Source organism: Chanos chanos, chromosome 5 (genome assembly GCF_902362185.1).
Source record: "Chanos chanos chromosome 5, fChaCha1.1, whole genome shotgun sequence".
NCBI lineage: Eukaryota > Metazoa > Chordata > Actinopteri > Gonorynchiformes > Chanidae > Chanos > Chanos chanos.
This window is the reverse complement of record NC_044499.1, coordinates 13241161-13256425: the sequence shown is the minus strand read 5'-3', so window position 1 is coordinate 13256425 and position 15265 is coordinate 13241161. Positions and strand designations below refer to the sequence as shown.

At 40.7% G+C, this 15265-nt stretch overlaps 2 protein-coding genes across 3 annotated transcripts; one reads left to right on the top strand and one right to left on the bottom strand.

The window, feature by feature from the left end:
• Nucleotides 1-1336: 1336 nt before the first annotated feature.
• Nucleotides 1337-8013, bottom strand: cdc34b (cell division cycle 34 homolog (S. cerevisiae) b). Its single transcript, XM_030773947.1, has 5 exons — nt 7317-8013; nt 5329-5415; nt 4443-4540; nt 2984-3118; nt 1337-2509 (listed from the first exon to the last, which is right to left on the bottom strand). Exons 1-5 carry the CDS (start codon nt 7497-7499, stop codon nt 2296-2298), a joined length of 717 nt encoding a protein of 238 aa, XP_030629807.1. The 5' UTR covers nt 7500-8013; the 3' UTR covers nt 1337-2295.
• A 1305-nt stretch (nt 8014-9318) lies between these two features.
• Nucleotides 9319-15242, top strand: cactin. 2 transcript variants are annotated; one of them, XM_030775192.1, is made up of 10 exons: nt 9319-9430; nt 9894-10462; nt 10674-10769; nt 11231-11376; nt 11603-11765; nt 12015-12129; nt 12377-12569; nt 13029-13154; nt 13445-13812; nt 14261-15242. In XM_030775192.1, the coding sequence occupies exons 1-10, from the start codon at nt 9325-9327 to the stop codon at nt 14749-14751; spliced, it is 2373 nt and encodes a 790-aa protein (XP_030631052.1). In that variant the 5' UTR covers nt 9319-9324; the 3' UTR covers nt 14752-15242. The 2 variants fall into 2 exon arrangements, with proteins under 2 accessions (XP_030631052.1, XP_030631051.1); XM_030775191.1 differs by having other exon boundaries at nt 9319-9617; nt 9823-10462; nt 13442-13812.
• Nucleotides 15243-15265: the final 23 nt, after the last annotated feature.

Sequence of the window (15265 nt, the reverse complement as noted above, 5' to 3'; positions counted from 1 at the left end):
TAGCTCAACAGCAGCATGTCAGGCAGTGAAATGCTCTCACACCAGAGGGTCAACCTCTGTATTATGGTCCTAAAACTGTGTTTTGTCATATTGACTCCAAACTCTATATTATACTTTATATGTGAATTAAGGCACGCGTGGAGTGGATACATATTCACTTGTAAAAGACAGCACGTAAATTAGTGCTCAGATAATGAGTCTAGTATGTACAGGACAAAGAGACTTATAATTGAGCTGAATTCGCTACTCGAAAAAAAACAGAATTGAGGTTTTAAAAGTTCTTTTAACTCCTGGGTTGTGGTAAACTATTGACTTCTCTTTATACTTGTGATTTATGCACCTTAAATATTTCAATTTTCATCCACAGAGGAATAAAATTGTATATATTCCAAAACATCTTGGCAGGATTGTTACTGTAATTATTTCCATGGCTTGTGACTCAAAACATTAATTAAGCATAGCGATTTACATCTGAGATGGTGCTCACCTTTAAAATAACATAGGCATACTGTCAAAAATGGAGGAATTGAGGGCTGAAGATTGTTTTCTCATCCTCTTCGGGACAAAAGGCTCTTAATCCTTTCACCAATGGGACTCGTGTAGAAATTGCACAAATTGTTAAGACCAATCTGTACACATTACATCCACAAACTTCATTATATTTTTAGTAGTGAAACACAGGGGTGTTGGCCAGGCTGAACACAAGGGACCAAAATATTCTAATAAAGATCTTTATTTTTCAGTTTTAAATAGGCCAACAAACCATAAAAATACATACAAGTCAGTAAAATGACAAATCAGCCAAAGAATCCATGGGTGCATATCAGCATCAAGGTTAGGGTTGCAAACAATCTCTGAAACACAAGAATAATGAATGATTTGCTGTCCTGCAAAATGCATGTTCAGCTGGTTTTCATAGCGTTTTTTTTTTTCCTTTTGTTTATCCTGAGAATCTTTTAAAATGAACTCAAATTCAAATACATGGAACAATAAACATTGTTGATACAAGCCCTAACCTTTAAATACTTGAGGGATTTTGTTTCAACAACAACGAAAAAAAAAACAACAACATTGGGATGCTGATACTGCTATCAGTTACTTATAAAAATCAAATCCAACACATGATCAGTCACCAAAGTCAGACAGATTGCCCCACAACCCACTTCAAGGAATTTAGCATGTACCCATGGGTGATTAAAAAAAAAAAAAAAAAAGACAAAAACATTCTATACAATTAACCCTATGCGCAGATTAAATTAAAAGTCTAATAGAAAGAACAGATGACCAGTAAAAACATTCCCTGCTTCTCTCAGATTTCACTTGATTTTCATGCCTCCCCCCAACCCCCCCTCCCCATCTAAGGACATCATATCAGAATGACAAATTTACTGCGCAGACACTTATCAAAATATCTGAAGAACAATAAAACAAAGAACAATCACAGTTCGTGACATTATAAGTCACTGATCAGGCATCCGCAGAGTTGTGACTGGTCAAGCACTTTTATTGATTTTAATGCAAATGTTTCCCCCAATATTTAAACGTACTTCATCAAATTACAACCAAAATGAGCAATCCAACTCTGATAATCTATATCAAACCCAAATATGTAACGTCAATCAAAAAGCCTCATCTTTACATATTCTATACCCTTCATGAAGCGGCATTTTGGGGGGGGGGCAGGAATGATCTTTTCATTGAATGCCAGTGAACTGATTTATAATTAATGCCACCCCTTTCCCTCTAATGTATAAATGTCCCAACAGTTTTATTGCCGAACTGGTCAGACTTGTTGAGCTCCTCCGGATCATGATGTAATCACAGATGAAGGACTAGCACTAAGCAACACAAGAAGCAAGTGAAAGATCAGCAAAGACCTCAAAAGCATTCTGAAGATGAATGTTAGCATGACACAAAGACCTTACACACTTTGTCAATAACTCTTTTCCTTTCTAAAACTGTCTGAACCCTTCATCACCCCCCCCCACACCAACAGCAAAGGATTCCAAAAGTCTAAAGCAGTTAAAGAAAACAAAAAGGTAAGTTTGGTAGGACAAATGCGTTATCAGGAACTTTTAAGTGTGCTTGAATGCTGGTGGAATACCAACCACGAGACAGACAGAGAAACAGACGAATGCTGTTTTTTTGTCTATTTAAAACAAAATCAAATAAAACTAAAAGTCGTCTTTTGCAGTCTTTTTGGAGAGAGGAAAAGAAAAAAAAACAAAAAAACAGCCATCCAAGTGAAAGAGGACTAGATGCATGTGTCGATTTTTAAGAGTGGTGATAATGACGTCATGACTCCTCATTTCCCGAGTCATCTTCATCATAGCAACAGTCCTCATCGTTCTCATCCTCCAAGTCCTCATCGTCATAGTAATCGTCGTAGAAGAGGTCGGAGCCCTCGTCGGGTGGTGGGGCGCGTGTACGAACGCAGTACTCGGCCAGCGTGGTGGGCACCTTCACGCCATCTCGCTCAGCCTCTGCTTTAGTGGCCAGCACCTGCTTCCTGTAAGAGACATGGCATAACCATTACATCACCGCACCCTATTCCATATTATAGCATAATGATAGTAAGTAATCTCACACTGGTATAATGTTCATTATGTTTTACAGCCCGCATTTAAGATTATAATGCATAACGTGTTCTGTGATCTTTTGATTCATGGTTATGTTTAAGAATTTAAAGGAAAAAAATCTAGAAAGCGTGGTGAAAATTGTGTAAGTATCAATAGGGAAATAAGCATCACAGAGACTCAGAAACCCAAATAATGATGCTCTAAGGTTTGTGCAGTAGTTTTAATAGACAACAGTATGACTGGCAGTGACAGGGGCTGATAAGGTGTCAGCTGTTATTTTCTTCACAGTCTGAACCAGTTGGGAGTGCTTCAGGATTCATGTAAGGACCCTGCACACCGGCACTGATCAGGTCTGGTCAGAGAAAGGAGAAAAACAACCATGTGATACAGTTTGAGCCTCTGACCTGATGATCTCGGCATACTCTCTATCTTTTCCTTTGCTGTCTCTCCATTTGCGGTACATGACTGAAGCATCCACGTTTGCCGGAGAGAATGTGTTTGGCTCGTTCAGCAAAGAGATGACACTCAACAGAATGGTCCTGTGGTAAAAAAAAAAAAATAAGGTAGCAACACTCAGATTAGCAATAAAACCTGCTATAAATCCTTAGCTATGAAAGACTCACTTCTAGGCTTGCTTATTGGAACCATATTGCAACTTGAAATCTGCATGGACAAGCCTAAGAACATGAAATATGGGATGATGGTTGAAAACATCTGGAGGCAGGGTTGGGATGAATTGCAGATGACGGAGTAAAAAGTTTGCTTTAAGGTATGGGTCAAAATAAAAGACCTTTCACTACGCTGTAGCAGGTGTTTCTCTAAAAAAAAAAAAAAAAATATGCAAACACACATGATTAACGTCAACTGCTAGGAAGATATGAGGCCTCCACTAAGGCTTAACACATGTGAAATCTGAGAGCAGCTCAGGATTAGAGCAGAGCCACAGTACATATCTGACAGACAAACAAAATAACCATTACCAAATCGAAATCCAACAAGGTATTACCACACACAGAGACAGAAGTGTTTTTTTCCCTTATTGTGAATGTCAGAAGGAAGGGAAAGGATACGTAACATCATAGACAGCAACAGATGAAAACACATCCATCTACATTTCAGTTAGCAAAACAACTGAAAAAGCAATGATATTAACTCAGATCTATGTAAATATTTCTATAGATGTGTTCCTTTACGACCGCACACGCTGCATATATAAAGCCACATAAACACAAGGGAACCGACAGGTACTGAAAAATAAAAGGTTAGATACTGTGTCTGTACTGGGGACTGAGGCATGTCTGGTCATTCATAAATAGCATTCAGTGGATTGACAGTTAAGAAAGCTGCACACCACACTGAGTGAAAACAGATCTCAAAAAATATTTCGGGAGGCTTCTACAGTCTCAGGCTCCTGAAAACGTTTAATATAAACTTAACGCTGAGGTCTGTTAAAACAGGTCAACGTGTAGGTTTCCTCTGTTAATTTTCTACATAAAGTACAAATGAGTGCTCCAAAGAAATAAACTCAAACTCAGTAGATGTGATATTTGAGGTGTGGACACAAGTCGGGGGGGTGTTGGATCCAGACACCACTACACACGTAGCATGAGATCTGAAAAAACACAGCCCCTCTGACACACAAACAAGGTCCACATGTTATTGGTAGATCACCTGAGTCTCCATTTCTCCATCTCCAATTCATTCATACGCAATGTTGTCTGTATTTCTGGAGTCACTACTCTTTTGGGTATTGAAATCCAACACTGTCGCTGAAGTGTGGCTGACTCTCTCTGGTCCTGAGCCTTATGAGTATGTTCATAAGGGAAAGTTAAGGGCTAGAGTCAGGCACTCACTGTACTTTACCTGACATTCTGTGTGGGGTTCCACCTCTCTGATGGCAGCTCTCCGCTCTGTGGATCATCTACTGGAGGATGAAGAATCGAGATACACACGTCTCCGTTCTGAAAGAGATTGTGTTCAAGTTCAAGACCTTATACGGGACAAAGAAAAGTCCAATAACAAGGATAACGTTAGTAAATTAAAGTAGCAGTCCTCATACAATATCTAGTAGGTGTTATTAAAAAGGTTTAAGTTTGTTATAAATGGGATAGAATTGAAGCTAAGCTGGCGACAATAACTACAGTACGATAATTGTCATTCTTTTTGGGAAACATGTGACATTATGTTCAGGATGAACACAAGAGCGAGTCCAACATAGGCCCCTTCTCAAAACTGAACAAGCCTCTTGTGACTGTATGCACATTCTTTGACAGTTAGAAGGTTGTGCACGTGCAAAATGCTTCATATTTGCCCTCTGCAAACTGCAACGGGTTGTGCAATCGTACAGTCTTGTTTTTTTGACCCACAGGTGTCCTGTAGGTGGGAAAAGAATAAATCAATTCCCTCTGACACCCCACAAAAACACATACTGAGCTTTGCTTCATCACATATGCCAGTCTACTGTAGCTTTGAGTCATGTTTTAAACACTCTGACATATTCGTCCAAAATCAAAAACATGCACAGGAAGACAGGAGGAGGTTGACAAAGTGTACGTGTTTTACCCCATTCAAGTCCCCGAGTAGAAAATGAGGTGCATTACATTACAGTCCAGCCTAAAAAAATCTAGATTAACAGGTTAACCATTTGGTGGCCTAGTACATTGTTGCATCATCTTGGAACACACTGGTCTCTTTACTAAGAGTTTATGCACCCACAGCAACACTGTGTAAGGGAAAAACATAATCTTACCTCATAGATGTTTGGGTGCCACATTTTAGTGAGGAATCTGAAAGCAGGAGGGGAATAGGGGTAGTCGATGGGGAACTTGATGCGAGCCTGGCAGTCAAGAAAAAAAAAAAAAAAGAAAGTACATCATCAGACAGCAAAATAAAGACAAAATCCATGGCACACACCCCACCACTCCACAGGGTCTCTGAAGGTCCCCAGAGAGGTACAAGGGAAAATACTCAAGTCAAAACTATCCATGTGGTACTTGGACAAAGCCATTTCCTATTTTTGCTGGGCACAGCTTTAATATGGGCAGCTAAGGCTCAGGCAAGGCTTGGCTGATTACACAGGCCCAAGTCTGCCTGACTTGGCCTTAGCAAGGTTGCCAGGGGACAGCCCCTCATAATAGGATTGGTAATGCATTTAGGCAGCCCGTAGCTACAGCAGGACTACAACGTGGGTGCTGCACGGACAAAAGATTATAAGACAAGACAAAGCTAGGAGATCGAGGAAATAGGCATTAGCACGTTTAAGCAATGCGTAGGTTAAAAACAAACAAGTGTCTAATCTGCCACTAAAGACAAGATACTAGCTCAGAGTGACCTCAGTCTGAGGCGAATTCTTACACACCAACGCTCCAAAATACATAAAACACTCTCTTATGGGATAGTGTCCAATTGCAAGTCAAATTATAATAGACATTCTACAACGTTGAAAACGATTTATAACTGACATTCTACAACACTGACTTTTGTGCAGCAAAGAACAGTTTGGTTTAAGTAGACCTCACGTACGTGCACTCAAATGTATGGTATTAGGTAGCTTTTAGAGGTTTACATGACATGCCCTAAAGCATATGACAAGTTATCAAGCTATTCCACAGGGTGGGCCACAGCTCTGTAGCTATTCAGGTCTGAACACAGCCTCAAATCCAGCTACACCCGAAGGCACTGACATGACACTATGTGCCAAGCCCAGAGTGTACAACCAGAACAAACAAAGGCCAGGGCTGAACTTTCTGTGTGCTGACCTAGTTCAAAAATCAATCAACAACATCTCCAAACGTCATCTATAATGATCTAAATCTGTAGCAACATGGGAGAAAATTAAATACATTAATAAAAGCACCTGAAAGACTTCATTACTGATGCAATCTATAATCATATCTGTGAGAAGACAGACATTCCTTATCACAAAGCAGTCTGAATGTGTCTTGAAATATTGTTTTTCAATCAGCTGTAATGACTTTTTGTTTTGATTCTTGGGAGCTCCATTTGCCTGAACTAGAATGGCTTGTAACAGTGGGTTGACATTAATCACAACACTACAAGGTTGTGAATATTAGCTATGCTATTTCGACAGATAAGTCTGTGCCAAACACTGAAAGGCTAAAAGTGTTCAGTGGTAAACATTTCATGTACGCCCGCTAGCGAGCACTATTATTAAACTTCATTCCTGGACTCGCTGTACTGGGCTCACGGGTTTCTTAGAATAAAAACAGGACTACGGACGAGCCAATATGTCTTGCAAATAAATTGAATTAATTATTCTGAATCTTTACAAAGCAAAAACGTGTATATGAATGCTAGCTGTAATCAAGATCGTTTTGTTCATAACGTGGCTGACCAAGAAAAATAAGGCAACTGAACAAAGGAGAAAACAAACAGCCAACCGTATCAAGATACACAACTCACAAAGTGACTGCAGCTACACACACATAGTTCTACATCCGAACAAAACGACACAAGATTTTATTCACGAAGAAAGCAAAACGGAAAAATAAGCGAATAAAATAATGACTTCTGGAGAACTATTCACACCTAAATTAAAATTGTAGCGAGACAGCTAGGTAATTTAGGCTTGTAGTAACGTACAGCGACGAAGGTTAGCTAGCTAGCTAAATAACTAATTATAGGCCAGGGTTTGTGCTACAAAATAGCTATGTATTAATAATTCAGTATTTCGAACTGAACAAGAAGATGTAATGTGGAATATTAATTTGGACTTACCTTAAAATAACCCCCCTCGTAAAGAGTATTAGGGGGTCCAAAAATGGCTACTTCCCAGTTGTACAAATCTGCTTCTTCCACCAACGTTATTTTGAAGCCTTCAACTGGCTCTTCTTGAAGACTTTTCATTTCAAGCATCAGGGCTTTTTGAGAACTTGCTACGTGAGAACTACGTTGGGCCATCTTAAGTCTTGTTCTGTTGACAAACTAACTTCTGGTAGAAATAAAGTTGTTTGCTCCAGCTACCTGAAACAGTTAGCTACAACAAACCGTCCTTTGTTTGGAGTTGCCTGTGTGACAAGCTTATCGACTGTAAGCTAGCGGTACCTAGCGTCTTTAAAAGCGTTTAAAAGTAGTCGTTTTCAGTAAAAATCGAAAAATTGTGTTCTATTTAGCTATCTAGCATTGTAAATGTTCGGTTTGGTGTCCATGTAAATAAAATTCTCAAGCACTATACTAAATTATACACCAAAAAACAAATCGAGCACGGTTTGTTTTCGTAGCACTGCTAGCACGAAAGCTAGCTCAACAATCTAGCCAACAGTTATTTTATCCTTCTAAATTTTCCTTAAAATAATACCCTCTGTGAATATTACTAGTATATATTTAACGATATATACGGCCCACTTTACAAAAAAAGGTTCTAATAAAAAATTATATTGTTAAATAACTTCACTGACCGCTTCTAGGACGTTACTGCTCTCGACTGGATGTATCGAGAATGCTGTTTTCCTCAGTCTTTAAGCTTCTACTGGCCAATTAAGTTACAGTGCACTCTGGGAATTGAGGTTCCGAACAGGCCAATGGTGAACTTCATAACGCAATATCGACTAAATACCAAAAGTTTCCGAACGCTTTCACAGAAATACACAGTGCCCTTGCCTTCACAAAAGCAAGTTAATCATGCAGCGATTGATCACTGACTCTAAAGAGTTATCTAGTTCACTGGAGGCCTTTGAGAGCTGCCACTCTGACAAAACAATACCTAAACAAAAGCTTTGTCGAACTATTATGGGATTTGTTCTGTGGACTGTAGAGGTCAAAGGCCCAGAACATGGATATTGTTGTTCATTATTAGTTAGATCAGGTCCGTGTGGATTATCAGTGAATATCACTGTAGAGATAAATTTGAAATGTATGAATCACAAAAAATATGAAAGAGAGGGAAAAGGAGAGACAGAGAAAGATTATCCTTTCCATCAGAATAAGCCATGATAATATTTAGACGTAGAGAGGAGTTACATTAAAATTCAGTTTGAGCTTGTTAGCAGAAGACTTAAATTCTAATGGATATGTTTTTCTAAACTAAACAAAGCTGAGAGTATAGCTGGTTGAAGAAGAATGAAGAATGCCATACGATAAAAGGTGCTTACTGCTATCCACTGAAATTTAACGCATGTGGCATTTTATTTAAAATTTAATAATTATAGCACTGATACAAAAGCACGAATGTTTAAACAGTATATGAAGCTATAAAAGGGAAATTATTTAGCAGGTTTTTAGACCATTCAGAGACTTTTTAAAAAGGAGTTTTTGTAAATGCTGAAATTTGTCACATATCAGTGACACAAAATGGGGCTGGTAAAAAAAATAGGACTATTGCCCACCCTGCTGGACATGAAACATAACACAGTTCAGAGAAGAGCTTCCCTAATCACAATGGCCAATCACATCATCTTTTAGACTTTTTTCTTTTAGCCATTGGCTTGGTGTTTGTCGTCATTATTATCCGACACTGAGAAAAGAAAGACCTTCCGAAGAGGCGCTTACAGATGCTAACTTCAGACCTCTTGCCTGTATATAAATATTTGAAAGTATTTATAATCGTCACCTGATTTATGGATACAAGTACAAAACAACGAAAATTATTTTCTCCTGAGGGAAGTTGTTCGACACGAGTACTTTTACTCTTAATAAATACATTAAAATTACTTACCAAATTATGGCTAACTGTGGATTACCTATTTACGCGACCAAAAACCTGTAGGACCCAAAAGTTAAACGAGCGATGAGTTCGAAGAAAAATCGTAGGTCTCGATCTAGGTCCCGTTCTCGGGATAGAGATCGAAATAAGAGTAAGATATCAAGATCGAGATCCCCCGAACAGAGAGGTAGTAGGAACCGTTCCCCGATAAAGAGCTCTCGCAGAGGAGCTCGGTCAGATAGCGCTAGCTCAAGGAGCAGTAGCGGATCCCCAGGCCCCTATCGACACAGAACCAGAGATAATGACCATTCAGCTGACTCTGATGGGGAGAAGCGAGGAGGACAGCGTTCACACAAGAGATCTAAAGACAGAAACAGGTATTGTTGCGGGTAGTCTAACTTGTTTTACGTTTTCCTGATTGTAGAAACGTGTGTAGGGGGCTACGGTTGGTTGATTTGGAGAACGCACAGACGGAGTACAAACCGTCAGGTTGCGTGCTGTCTTTTCACTTGGCCTCTCTCATGTGTTCAGATAAAGGATTAAACAACAATAACAATATGCATAATTCATTTCCCCTTTCAGTAGTGACTCTGATGATCACAGAGGTAAAAAACAACACAAGAAAAAGAAGAAACGTAAGGATGAAAGGGAAGGAAGGAGAAGGAGCCGAAGCCTTTCACATTCCAGATCTGGATCAAGTACTGAGAGGAGAAAAGCAAGAGATGGCGAGAGTGCGGAAAGGGAAAGAAAGCAAAGGAGAAACAGCAGAAGTTATAGCAGAGAGAGACAGAGAGACAGAGACAGGGAGAGGAGAAAAAGTAGAGAGAGGGGGAGAAGCAGAAGAAGTGAAGAGCGGGATCGTAATGGCAAAAGCAGAGATAGGAGCGGAGGAAGGAGAGAGAGGAGCAGAGACAGACACAGGAGACGCTCCCCATCTGGCTCCTCTGAGTCGTCTGTCTCCTCAGATTCCGACAGCGATGCAAAGTGTAGCAAGCAGACTCAGGAACAGCTGAGTGCAAAGGAGGAGAAGAGAAGACAGAGGGAGATGTTAAAGGCTCTGGAAACTCCAGAGGAGAAGAGAGCCAGGCGACTCGCTAAAAAAGAGGCAAAAGAGAGGAAGAAGAGAGAGAAGATGGGATGGAGTGAAGAGTATATGGGATACACCAATGCTGATAACCCATTTGGAGACAACAACCTGCTCGGGACCTTCAAATGGCAGAAGGTGAGAACTTTCTAGTGTGTTTAAGACTTCTCTTCAGCATCCCAGCATTTCAGCAAGAACATTTAATTTATACGATCTTTTGGTGGGATCATGCAGCGAGCATCTGATAGTGTCTGAGTATTGAGCTCTGAAAAGCAGCATATTCACTTTGTAAATGTAAAAGGTTAAATGTAGTTAAGATGTTGTGTCTATATGTGTGTGTGTCTCTCAGGCTTTAGAGAAGAAAGGCATTGGGCACTTGGGCGAAAAGGAATTGAAAGAGAGAAACAAACGCATCCAAGAAGACAACCGGAGAGAACTGCAAAAGGTAAATGTTCTTTCAATGCATTTACGTTTTGTCATTGCAGTTAAAGTGTTTGTGACTGTCAGAGAGAGAGAATGTACAAGAGAAGAACCTTAATGGATTGGATTATGTCTGTGCATCATTAATGTCATTTTTCTTGTGTACAAATTTTCACATACATGTAGTGTCACCTCCACAAAGAGCCTCTGCCACATAAAGACAGCCACCTCATTTATGCATGTACACAGACAGGTTTAGACAAGTGAAATATTACAGTGGAAATCATGCTCAGTTAGGGAGTTGGGACTAATGAGTGTATGAGAGAATAAAAGAGACTGAAGGTTCATGGAGTGTTGTTGATGTGCTTGCTTTAGAATTGTGTCTATGGGCACTTTTGTGTTTTCTTGTGAGTGTGTGTGACTGAAGTGTCTGTCTAAGTTTATGAGTTGTTTACTTTGTGTTGACTATGTGTTTTACTATGTTAGGTGAAGCAGTTGCGTTTGGAGCGGGAGCGAGAAAAGGCTATGCGTGAACAGGAACTGGAAATGCTACAACGCGAGAAAGAGGCGGAGCATTTCAAAACCTGGGCGGAGCAAGAGGATAATTTTCATCTTCACCAGGCAAAACTGAGGTGAACACACATGCATCTGCACACAGCACTGTTGTCTACACCCATACAAACCACATGCACATACACAGTTCTGCTTACACGCCTCCAATTTTCACTTAACAGAAAACAGACCAACTCACCTAAACGAAAGTGTTCTCATTCATAACCACACACAGAGCACTCGATTCAAAGCTGAATGCAAGCGAGCTCATTAAATATCACTGCAATGCGTTCTGTGAAAATGCAGGTCTAAGATTCGTATCAGAGACGGCAGGGCAAAACCCATTGACCTGTTGGCTAAATACATCAGTGCTGAGGATGACGACCTGGCTGTGGAGATGCATGAGCCTTACACATTTCTCAACGGCCTCACTGTTACTGACATGGATGACCTGCTGGAGGACATCAAGGTGTGAATGGGTTCTGGCCACTGAACAAATTATTCTACAAAACAACATAGTCGTTCATTGTTGACTCTTTCATTTCATTTTTAATTGAATGTTTGTCAGTCTGTAATTGATTGTAATGAATTAGCTTGTGTTGTTTCAAAAAGGTATGCGTTCAAACTTTTTGAATCCACCCTTTAAATACCACAAAAATGTGTATGTGTATGTGTATGTGTGTATGTGTGTGTGTGTGTGTGTGTGTGTAATGGGCAGGTGTACATGGAGCTTGAGCAAGGGAAGAATGTGGACTTTTGGAGGGACATGACAACAATCACTGAGGACGAGATCAGCAAGCTGCGAAAGCTGGAGGCATCAGGGAGAGGACCAGGTACGGACAGTGGAGGCATTCACCAGCTCGCTCTGGTATCTCCAAGATCTCATCAAATGAAACTTTAACCCGACATGTGTTCTTTCTTTTTTTTTTTTTTTTTTTTTAAACAGTTTCAATGTAGTTTCACATTTTAAACTTATTTTACACTTAAATCACATCAAGAAGAAATAATAACGTTGTTTCTTGTGTCGTGAGAAAATAGCGTCCGCAGTATTGAAACTCCTTGTGTCTGTGCCTTTCCTAGGGGATCGTCGTGAGGGCATTAACACGTCGGTGAGTGCTGACGTCCAGACGGTCTTTAAGGGGAAGACGTACAGTCAGCTCCAGGCTTTACACATCAACATAGAGAACAAGATCCAAGCAGGTGGCTCCAACCTGGACATTGGATACTGGGAGAGCCTGCTTCAGCAGGTCAGGGTCTACATGGCCCGTGCAAGGTTCGTACCAGACGGGACGCGTTTCCGCTGTACCGTGGTCGGTGCGAGGAGGCGGTTTACTTTGAGAAATATGCAGCTTGTTCTTTGTAAGCTTGTCACAATCAGTTTTCCCAATCCATCTTTTCACTTCGAAAGCCTTAAACGCAGGTTTGATGGTTTGTATTTTATTTATTTGTGTATTTATGTATGTATGTATTTATTTTACTTTTTACTTTCTTTTGTTTAGTTGACCAGTTAATTAAAAACTTAAGAGAGTTGGAGTACCAGCCCTCATTCAAGAACCAGTTTTGACAATGAACCACAAACAAAACAGAATTTATCCTTACACACTGTTCGTGTCAAAGTCATTTCATAAATGTGATTACATATATATGTTTATTACACATTCCAAGGCCTCACAGCAGTGATTGTGTCTGTGTGTGAATGTGACTTTGTGTGAATGTGACGTTGTGTGTACAGGCTGAGAGAGAGACACCAGGATGTCCTGAGACAGAAGCTGTATAAACTGAAACAGGAGCAGGGAGTGGAAAGTGAACCTCTTTTCCCCATCATTAAAGAAGAGCCTGAGGAATCTGAGGAACCTACGTGAGTTACCCTGTCTCACTTAATACTGTCTCACTGTTAAAACCCAGACTGGTTCTGCTGTTTGCTTTTGTTTTTCTGTTTTTTGCGTTGTCATATTGATTGGTTTAAAAAAAAAACACACACACAAAAAAAGACAGATTAACTGTCCTGTAGCATCTATGTGATGTAGCTGCCACTATTTGAAACATGACCACAGTTCTGCTTTTCACTGGTAGCCCTGCACTGTCAGTTTATTTGATGTCTGGGTTTTTTTTCCTCTCTCTCTCTCTCTCTCTCTCTCTGTACAGGAGAGAGCCAGAGCCAGCAGTGGAGGAGGAGGCAGGTCCTTCAACTAGCTTTCAGAGACAGGAGGCGGAGGAGTCAGGAGAGGAAAGCGAGGAGAAGGAAGAGGAGGAGGAGAAGGATAAATCACCTTCTGCTGGAGGGGATAAAGAGAAAGAGGGAGAAGAGGGAGAAGAGAAGGAAGAGCAGGGTGGAGCGACGGAGGCGGTCCTGACAGAGGAAGATCTGATCCAGCAGAGCCAGGCTGAATACGACTCGGGCCGGTACAGCCCCAAACTGCTCCTGCCCTCCGAGCTTCCTCTGGACACTCACACGATTGAGGAAGAGGAGGATCTGCAACGACTTCATCAGGCTCGCAGACAGTTACAGGACACGGGTGCGTGTTTTTTATCTTGTTGTACTCAATGCACAAACCACACGCACACACACACACCAAGTCTTTGTGCGAATGTGGTTTGTGCATTTGGTGTGTGCCTATGTGGTTCTGTGCATGCAGACCTTCCGTGCATTTTCACCCACATTCATGCCTCCGTCAAAGATTCATATCCCCAACTTTAACCCTATTTCGGAGCTTTTAGCTTTAACAGTATCAGCTGTATTTTTTTTAAAAAAACATTTAAACATATTAAGACATACGAAAAAAAGTGCCAGCAAGGTCAGCCTTTTCAATTGTCTTTAATTCATGGAGACTGTAGTTGTACTAAGTTCTGTGAAATGTTAATTACTCACACACTCTCCTTAGTGTGTGAAGACATTGACTAAAAGTGAAAGTATCTATCATCATAGGCATCTCTCTCTCTCTCTCTCTCTCTCTCTCTCTGTAGGTGATGCCAGTGAGAGTGCAGAGGATGCGTTTGTTCGTCGTGCTAAAGAGGGCATGGGTGGAGATGAGGCTCAGTTCAGCGTGGAGTTGCCTCTGACTGGCAAAATGTACCTGTGGGCTGACAAATACAGGCCACGTAAACCTCGCTTCTTCAACCGCGTGCACACCGGCTTCGAGTGGAACAAGTACAACCAGACTCACTACGACTTTGACAACCCGCCTCCCAAAATCGTGCAGGGTTACAAATTTAACATCTTCTACCCGGACCTCATCAACAAGCGTTCCACCCCACAATACTTCTTGGAGCCTTGTCCCGATAACAAGGACTTTGGGATCCTGCGTTTCCACGCCGGACCTCCGTACGAAGACATTGCTTTTAAGATCGTAAATCGAGAATGGGAGTATTCTCATCGGCACGGTTTCCGCTGTCAGTTTGCCAACGGAATCTTCCAGCTCTGGTTCCACTTCAAGAGATATCGCTATAGGAGATAGAGGGCGTGGTTGAACACGGACAGTGTAAACTGGAGGGACTAAATGTCGTTGCATCTCTGAAAACTGTACGTGTCGTTTGTATAAAAGATAAGATCACCTGTTACTACTGTTTGGCTTTCCAATGCATTATAGCATCCTTGTAAACGGGGCAAAAATTTGGGTAATTCTGCTGTGAAATTTAAAATCAGTACACGCAGTGTCTTGATGGAAGAGTGTTTTTGCTTTGCGGCTCCTGCTGGGTATACTGAAGGCACCACACAGGAACTGTGTAGATGCAGACGTCTTATAGTGGAAAGGGAGCTTTGTACAATAAGATGTTGAAATGATGAGAATGAGAAATTTCATCTTTCTACCACATAGATAGTCTTCTTCATGTTTTATGTATATTGTCTGTCTCAGCCTCTGTTCCTCTTAATTACTCCTATGTAACCTTTTGCTGGAAAATAAATGGCATCTTTAGCCTTGTTTAGGTTCTAGTTAACCTTTTAATATCTCCTTTTTGACATAATTCATT